Source organism: Labrus mixtus, chromosome 16, assembly GCF_963584025.1.
Source record: "Labrus mixtus chromosome 16, fLabMix1.1, whole genome shotgun sequence".
Classification (NCBI taxonomy): Eukaryota; Metazoa; Chordata; class Actinopteri; order Labriformes; family Labridae; genus Labrus; species Labrus mixtus.
The window spans coordinates 17,204,935-17,214,294 of NC_083627.1; the positions used below are offsets into that span (position 1 = coordinate 17,204,935).

Below are 9,360 nucleotides of genomic sequence, written 5' to 3' on the forward strand. Positions count from 1 at the left end.
GGTTTATTTACTAGGGTGTTTATGAACATTAAAATCCCAAACGAACATCCCTCTCAACCACTAAATTCACACTTTCACCAGGGTGTGCTTTAGTAGACAAGTGTACAGAGTGTGAGTTATGTAACGACTCTCGTGTTCATGGGAGCATCTTTTTCAGGTGCACACAAGAGACAAGCTTGTTAAATCAACCACATATTCCCACCACATCGCTGCCTAAAAAAAAAATTATTCGGGCTGTCTGGGATTTTTACCATGAGCACACTTGTTTGCTGACTCACCGCATTTCTCTCCGAAAAGAGGGCTGTCTACCTGCTGTTGTATCAGCTCTTTCCACTAACTGACGCAAAGAAACACAAACTCTGGAAGCCTCTGGAAATCATGGGTAACTGCCTCTTCAGTCAACCCTTACCGTACCTCAGAGGCAGCACGATTTCAATCTGATGCAGGACATTCCCAAAATGTTGACTATATCACACATCCTTTCTTTTGCTTCGAGATTGTTGGCTCTACTTCTAAACGCTGGCAACACATAAATAAAACCAAGAAAATGTAATAAAACAGGGAGAGTAATTCAATTAAAGTGGCCGAGAAAATTAAGTGGGGAAACTCAGAGTAAAGGTAGAAGAAAGGGATGCAATACTCAATAAGCAAAGGTCAATAACAGTCTGTGCGCTGGGCTTTACTGTCACAGCGTGCCTTTCACCATTTGTTTCCCATAAAGGCCACATGGAAACGTTTAGTTGGCTCAAAGCAGATCGGCGCACGTTGTCTAGGGCCCGTAACATTTGCTACTTGTTTTCCAGGTCTGTCCTAATAAAGTTTTTCTGGAAGAATATGGGAAACTAGAATAAATATCAACGATACATACGTTACATAAAATATGATATCTCTGAAGCACTTATCATGGGTTTTGTAAGAGAACCTGAAGTCTCCCCCCCCCCCCTTGTGTTTTCATTCTGCAACATCTGCTCTTCTCTTGCATGGAGATTAGAAATCACAGATGCACAGGTTATGAGGAGTGAAGCCCTGGTGTAGCGTTGGTCATTTTGTTGTCTTTATACAACGTTTAAAACAACAAAAAACGTTCCCTAGACCTACTGGTAGACGTGGTGGGAGACAGAAAATTGCCTTTTTTCCATGTTTGAACAGGGTCCTTCCAGTGTGTTTTAACACCTATTTGTGAGTACAGTGATGATAATAAATTCATCCTCACCTCGGCTTGAGTGTACATTATGTGTGCTTATATATGTGTGTTTGTCAAGTCAAATTCCTGTAAGCATATGGCAGAGTAATACGGGTTTTCACAAATATACAAACCCAGCTGTTTATCCATCCCCAAGGTACATGGCTCTAATTCTGCCAATTCATTTACATTGAGCTTCTGCACAAAAACTATTTCCTGCCCACTTCCATCCAACATCCACATCACAGGCCTACAGGGTGCATAGATATGTGCACGTAATGTGTTGAGAGCTAAACGAATGGCTCGCCGGGCTTATTGCACGCCGACGGCTGTCGGGTTGCTTCCACTTTCCACTCTTCATCCTTCTGAATGAGCACTCCCCCAGACGAGAGTTGGCAGGGAGCTTAAGACAGTGAATAATACAAAAGAATCCCACCGTCATACATCTTTCCCAGGATTATACACTACAAAGAGTACATGTTGTCATCGTTTGTCTAATCTCCAGCCAAATCAAAGCGAAAGACAACCCGGCAAAGGACCACTCAACTCAACTGCTGCAAATTCTTTGCTCTTCCCATATTCCTGATCTTAAAACAAACCTTTTATTTATGTTTTCTGGCAGCTCTGTTCTTTACTCCTACAAATAAGGGAATGTTTTTCTCCCACAGTACCCATCTTTGGCCAAAAAATGCTAAAAACTACCTTACTTAAGCCTTATATTGGGAACGATCCGGCCTCCAGCAGAGGAACTCAATGTACACAGCAACCTCTGGTGGCTTTTAGGGGAACTTAACATCAAGTGGCTGAGTTCTCAAAACTGTAAAAGCAGAAATGGGTTCATGTAATAGCAGCTATAAAATAGGATGTGTAGAGCCTGGAGGTTTCCAGCAGCTAATAGCTGACAGATTTTTCCAAAAGGAAATCCCTATCTAACAATCTCATCCTCTAAAGTGCTTTCAGCAGAGTCGTGAGTTTGGTACAAATGTTATTGTAAGGTTACACAATAACAAGACAAAAAAAAAAAAAAAAAAAAAAGACCACGAATTAGAAAAACATTGCAAATGTTTTAGTTGTGTCCAGGCCAGATGATTGCTTCTAAAGAAAGAGCAGGGTTTGATTTGTGTGTGCATGTGTTTGTGAAAGGCCACCTGTGTTTCCAGTTATTGACGAGGTGTGCAGCAGGGTCTCTCAATGAGACGTTCTGTTCGTTACTTCTGGGTAAAACCATTCACAGGTGTGACAACCAGAACCAAGCAGAGTTTTTTGGGGGGGGTTTTTTAAACGCACAAGCTAGCACGCACGCACACACTGAAGCATGCAAATCACTTCCATGAACCCTGAACAAACATAAGAGAGGCATTAGGCCTGTTATTGTTTTGCCTTTGCAGAGCGGCTGCGGTAATCAAAAGGACTAACGCTCCCACAGTACACTGAAGCAGAGCTGACAAGGTGCTACAGAGGACACAGTGTGTGTGTGTGTGTGTGTGTGTGTGTAACGTGGCTGGTTACAACTCTTCCAAGTTGCCCTACAGGTACATGTCAAGGCTCTCCACTCTCACAAACATGAAAAAAGAATCATATCAAATATTTCAACTTTATTTGACATATCCGACAACATAAATTAACATGCCTTATAATTGGCAGCAGTGAAGGGTTATTTCATTAAAAGAAAAAAAAAAACATAAATCATTACATTTTCAGGTTTTCCAGCCTTGAAACACACAAAAACAGAAGACATTTTATACATTGCCAAATAAAAAGGCTTTTCTTTTATCAACTAAAAAATAAATCTGCTCTCCTTAACAGCAACAGCTGTTATATTTAGATGTTTTTCCCTCAGTCATAAACACAGAGATCTGCCAAGAAACCTTATGTCCACCTAAGGTGTCCGTGTGATAATCTGTGTTTCAATGGTGTATAGGTTGTTTTTTTTATTCTCAGAACATCTCCATAGTATCTTCTAACTCCTGGTCTTCTTCAGCAAATCATGGGCGGTAACGATGTTAGAAAATTGAGGAGTGTTTTTTCAATCATTTCAGACAAGTGAGGTTGCAGGGAAAAGTAAACAGCTGTCTGCCTAATTTACCGCTCATCATGATGTTCTTAGTTTTGCCGACTCATCCTTTCAGTGTTTTTTTTTTTTGTTTGGTTGTTTCTATCACTCATCTCCTGCAGGGAGATTTTCTTCGATCCTCTTGATAAACTTCATGCGGATTTCCGTCACATTGTCCCCTCTCAGAGTGTCCTGAGAAAATTTCACATCCACAGCCATCTGGACCTGAAACAGAATCAGATTTGTTCACTTTTTATTCACACAAACGGTTCTTTTCTTGATGAATTTGATGGACGATTGATTACTGTAATTCTCTTTTCACATGTCTTGGCATCACGTCGTTGGACCGCCTACAAGCGATCCAAAATGCTGCCGCTAAGCTGGTAGCATGGTCAAGCACTTTCTTATATGGAAGAACTTTTTGAAGCCGTGTAACACCAGCAGGCCTCTGAGGTCTCCTGATAAGGGTCTGCTGGTGTTTCCTTGCAGTAAACTTAAACTTAAGGAGAGTGCTTTTCAGGTTTTTGCTCCTAAACTTGGAACTGGGTACCACTGGAACTGAGAACTGAGAACTGTGAACTCGGTTGACATTTTTAAAAAGCAGTTAAAGACCCATCTGTTTAGACTTTTATTGTTCTTTGACTTATTTTATTGTGAAGCACTGTGTAGCGTCTGCTCTTGGAAGGTGCCACATAAATACACTTTACTAACCTTTACGTAATGTGAGTAAAGGTAGACTTTGTCAATATGGATCTTGTACATATTTAAAATGTCTCTTTGAAATGAGTATTTCTCTTGACCCTACCATCTCCAGGGCTCCTCTGAGGACTCCACACAGCAGGTTTGAGTAAACCAGCGTGCTGTGGTTATCCGGCAGCTCCACGAAGTCCACAAGTGGGTTGTTCTCAAGGATGAGGGAGAACTCGTCCCCTGCTGGGCTCCAGTTAGTCACACTCGGGGTGACCCCCAGGTACATCTTAAAGGCAACCTAACAGCACAGAGAGGAGTGGATGAAAAACAAATGAGGGCAGGACTTAGGACAAAACAGGTGTAAGAATATGTCAGCTTATATTGATAACTATTTATGATGATTTACTCAGCGCACACGCATGTAACTAAATGTTCATCAGCAAACCAGTGAACATGTGAAAAACAGAGGCACTAACCATCCTCATGACTATAACTCAGATGTTCCTACAGCTTTTAATGCAAACTTCACATTGCTTCACGCCAGGCAAACATTAAATGAATACCTGCACACACCTGAAATCTGAGAACTCTTGTCTCCTGCTTCCTTTCCTCTGCAGCACTCCTGTGATTTGTCACAGGAGGGTTTGCATGCTTTCTCAAAATCATCTCAAATTAGAGAAAGTGTAGGCGCTCCAGTGAAAATATTCACAGGCACTAGGCAGATTTTCTATTTCTGCTTATAAGTGAAATGATAAGGTAGTTTGAAAAAATGTTTTTCAGAACATACAACAGACCTCCTTCATTTTTATTGAACCGATGAAGGACGGGTGGTGGTTTCTGAGTTAGCTAAAGGGTCACGTGATATCCTCAAGCAGGGCCATACGAACCGCTGTCCCTCAGTGGTCCTCGGTTTACAGACACGGCCCTTCTCTCTATGACCACGAGCCAGGTCCCTGAGCTAGTGTGGGGTTACATCTGTGGAACGACTCCATGAGCGAGCTGCAGAAACAGCTGGGGTACTAAACACAATCAGGTGCATACATGCATTAAAATCAAACTAAAAGTACCTGAACAGTGACACAGGTCACTAAATGTGCTCTGAGGGAGAAGACTGCATTCCACATGTGTGAATCCTCACCTTTTGAAGATTAGAACTGTCAGCCTCTAAAAGGCAATGACGAATGTGATCTTGTACTCAGGTTTATTAGGATGCACACTTGGACTGAGTCAAAAACATCAGTTTCCCCCCCACCTCCCCCCTACATCCTTCTCTTCTGAACCTCATCTAGGGGTTAGGATGTTTCATCACAATCATTCGTTCTAAGCTTTCTTTTCCTGTCGTCCTTCTTCCTGCCTCAGTCTTGGGAAAAAGTCCACGGTCATGCTCTGGTTGGCCCGCAAACCTTCCAATTACCTTAGCGATGACATCCGCCGTTTCTCGGAAATCCTGACACCTGCCGATGCTGGAGCGTGCCAGGAAGTCCTCGATCAGACGCACTCCGATGTTATAACCCCTTATGAGAGGAAAAAACACAAATGAAAAATGTTAGCAGAGATATAGAGGGTTGCAAATGTTCCAACACATCTTAAGGTCATTCACTTGGCAGATGCTGATAATCATGATAGAAAAGCCATGGCAACGTATCCTAACGAGAGGATCTGAAGACAACTGATGCGTCCCAGCCCCAAAAATGGCGTGCCTCGGACGAGTTAGCTTGCGACGCGCAGAGTGGGCACATCAGACTCACTACCTTCTAAGGCCAGATGAGACAACCCTCATCATGATTAGCTTGGAGAGAGCTTAGGGTTGCTCCACAACCAGAAAAGCAAAGTACATCCAGGCCAAAGTCCTGTCAGCGTTAAAAGGATGTTATGACTTTTTTTTTTTTTTTTTTTTTTTTTACCCATCTATTTTTCTTAATCTTATTTTGTGGAAAAAAAAAAACGTTTCCAGCAGTACCTTCCAAAGAAATGTTCTCGCTTTAAAAAAAAAAAAAAAAACATGACTGTAGTCTCTGCTTCAAAGGACTTTAAACATTTTTAGAAATACCAAGACCTTAGGTGGAACCTCTGACACAGAAGTGGTAGAAATCAAACCTGATTATGTCAGCTCTCTGCATAGTAGTGTCAAGTGATGTTGAGAGGAGAGCCCAGCAGAAGTGTGAAGGTGTGGGTTAAAGGTAGAGAGGCCAGATATATCTTTACTTTCCTCTTGGTTAAACAAGCAAAGGGCAAACTTTGACATTTCAATTTGTGCAGATGGTGTACCGCTTATTAATGCACAGAAATCAGTAACATTTAAACATCCATTTAATACATTACTATGATCCCTGTGTTTTCAGTGACTACAGTGATAAATTACACACATACAGTAGTATAGTAGTGCTTTCACACTTGCTGATATATTCTCCTTAAGTTTTGGGGTGAGCTGCATGTGTGAACGCAAACAGCTGAATTTTTTTAACTCGGACTGTGTCCCAGAGTTTTTCCTGCCAGCCCCTTGGTATTTTTTCTGCATGTAGTCAGAGTGAGCCGATGTAAGAACGCAGCAGGATTCTATCAGGAGAGATCACCTTGAGCGAGCGGGAGAGGGTGGAGACTTTTTTTTCTCATCGATCAGTGCATGTCTGTTGACTGAATGCATGCGACATCTAAGACCTCCGTGCGTGTAATTAAACTGCTTTCTGTTCACCAGTTTGTTCTTCCCCGCTCTTCTGTTGATATTGTTATTCTGTCAACCTACACATAGCATTGATATAAACGCAAATATTCTCATTACAGTGTCGCAAAGCGGACTCTGTTGCTTCACCTGACACTTCTGCGTCATTCTTTTTACATCACGTCTTGCCTCAGGACACCACCAGACCTCATGATAAGTACAAGACCTATGCATTTAATGAAGCAAAGATAATACATGGGATAATCTGAACATAAACACAGGTAATGACAGAATATAAGGTTGTTTTTTTTTTACATCTTGTCCAGTTGTTTATTGACTTCCTCGTCATTCTCGTAGTCTTTACACAGCTGGGTGACGAGGGCTCCATAGGTCAGCGTGAACAGCTCTGAGTTCTACAAAACAGAAAAACAACAACATTCTCTTAAAATACCAAAGCTCTCAATATTTATGTACATCTATTTGGAAGTAATCAGTTGGAGGTTGTTGTTGTTTCTTTTTATAAAAAACAGATCAGGTTAAATGTCAAGTTATATATCTGATTCTTTCCATAATCTTAATGACTCAAGTCACCCTCAATAATTAACAAAAATAGATGGGATCTTGGCAGTAAAATGTTATCATCATGATCCACACTTTTTAAGAAGTAGGTGCCTCTCCTATGCTTATTATTATAAACACCATCACAGGCTACAGGAAGTCTGATGGTCCATGCTATGGACTGCTCATGGTTCTAAAAAGGAAAGTCTAAACCCCCTTTATCTGGTCTCATGCACTACATCACTTTATTCTATCCATTTTATATCAGTATTCATACAGTTCTGGTTACTTTATTCCTGTTGTTTCTTATCCATCATTGCACTACGGTCACTTTATTTATCTAATATTTACCTTTAAAGTTATATTGTTTATATTAGTTCTGTTGTTCCATTATTCACCATGCACCTTATAACTTATCATTTAGTATTTAGCCTACTTGCACATAGTTCTGTATATATATATTTATTTCTTGTTTACTGCACATAGTTCTGGTTACATCTGTTTACATCTGTTAGTCCGATCACTGTCCACTTATATCTACTCTTTTATATTTTGTATTTTTAAGTTAAGTTTAAGCTTTAAGTTGTATTTAAATTGACACTTTATATTTAGGTTAAAATGTTTCGTTTACTTGCACTGTTGTTAATTTACTGCTCTGTGTGCCTTTGAATTGCCCCCCGGGGACAAATAAAGTTTTTTTTTTAATTTTTTTTATTTGAATTAAAGTAAGCAGTTTATGTGCAGGTTTGTTATAAAACTTTACTTCTTACACTTTGTATACTATTCACTTGTAGTCACAATAACAGTTGTGTCTTTTCTGAAATTGTAATAGCTCAAACAAAAACAGACCCAAAGCTTCACAAGTTTACTGATATGTGTCATATGCTATGATTTATAAATTATGTTTTAATGAACTTGGTGGTGTTTCGGCTGTGTTCGTGTTATCTTGTATTACAGAGCAATTCGGTCAGTAGCTATGTTGATTTATGTAACTTTTCGTTTGGCAATGTTTTCTGTAATCGCATCATTTTTTTTATTTAAGGTGTTTTAAGTTATCTGGGATGTAAAGTGTTTTAAGTTATCTGGGATGTAAAGAGGGGATAATGTTCAACTGAGGATGCTAGATATTTAGCTTGGAGGCTACGACTCACTGCACTTGTTTACAAGGCCGTAAATATTGAATAACGCCACATTACACTGGTTGAAATGCTTTTCATACATCTAGCAAAGCTCATGAGACACACAGAAGGAAATGACATGCAGTCTAGTTCACAGAAACATTAGGTCGCAAGTTGAATTGTTAGCTGTTCGGCATTAGCATTGTGCTAGCTGGTGTAGCTATGTTTGGCTGTCATTAATCCTGCGGGAGTCGCCTACCATCTTCTTGCTGTCTGTCGTTCGGTTGGATTGCCTGGACATTGTGGACAGTGTTACAGGATTACACAGGTGGCGACGCGATATTAATCCTTTATTTATTTTATTCTGGTTGAGCAGATATTTCCGTAATCACCAGTTCAGTCACGCACTTCCGTACACGTCAAGCCAGCTAGATTCAAAGCGTCACTTCCGGTTATCGTGTAAATTAAAAGTTTGATTGTGAAATATTCCTAAATAATATAAAACACAGAGAACCACGATAAACAACGTCCGAGATAAATACTACTAACATGAATAAATTTACCTTATTGTTGATTTAATTTTCTTGCATACGAAATGTATTTTTAAAGCAGAAACATATTAAACACTTTACGTTGAAGGGAAATAAATGGTGATTCCGGTATAAGCGTATCTAGCTTCACGTTTAGGCATCTGTCTCACCTTTTCTCGGCTGTTTTCCTCTTTGCACGTTGTTTTATCGCCGTCTCGCGTTTTGGAGGGGGACAACGTGAGACTGTCCTTCTGGTACCTTCTCATGGTTGACCACATGGTGGCGTAGTTTCATTTTCTTAAAGGCCTACAGTCTATGAAATGAATTGATAGTAAGATAAGTCACAATACCAGCTACTCTTTTTACAAATCGAGAAACACACTTTAAATAGTGTTACTTTTAAATCTGATAATACTTTTGGTTTTTCTTAATATGTAAATGAAAAGTGTGCGTGTTTAAGGATGTTTGTGTGCGCGCGCACATGTGAGTATTTTAGCGAGAGAGAGAGAGGGGGGAGAGAGAGGGAGGGAGGGAGGGAGAGAGAGAGAGAGGGAGAGAGAGAGAGGGGG

At 40.3% G+C, this 9,360-nt stretch overlaps 1 protein-coding gene across 1 annotated transcript; it reads right to left on the minus strand.

Annotated features, from left to right (window-relative positions):
• Positions 1-2,760: 2,760 nt before the first annotated feature.
• On the minus strand, positions 2,761-8,696 carry trappc3 (trafficking protein particle complex subunit 3). Its single transcript, XM_061059791.1, has 5 exons — positions 8,521-8,696; positions 6,901-6,998; positions 5,341-5,440; positions 4,042-4,224; positions 2,761-3,461 (listed from the first exon to the last, which is right to left on the minus strand). The coding sequence occupies exons 1-5, from the start codon at positions 8,560-8,562 to the stop codon at positions 3,342-3,344; spliced, it is 543 nt and encodes a 180-aa protein (XP_060915774.1). The 5' UTR covers positions 8,563-8,696; the 3' UTR covers positions 2,761-3,341.
• Between the last annotated feature and the right edge of the window lie 664 nt (positions 8,697-9,360).

Coding starts and splice junctions, on each gene's coding strand:
- trappc3 (XM_061059791.1), bottom strand. CDS start 8,562: ATGTCCAGGCAATCCAACCGAACGACAGACAGCAAGAAGATG. Junction 6,999..8,520: donor CGACAGACAGCAAGAAGATG/GTAGGCGACTCC, acceptor TCTGTTTTGTAG/AACTCAGAGCTGTTCACGCT. Junction 3,462..4,041: donor TCAGAGGAGCCCTGGAGATG/GTAGGGTCAAGA, acceptor ATTCTGTTTCAG/GTCCAGATGGCTGTGGATGT.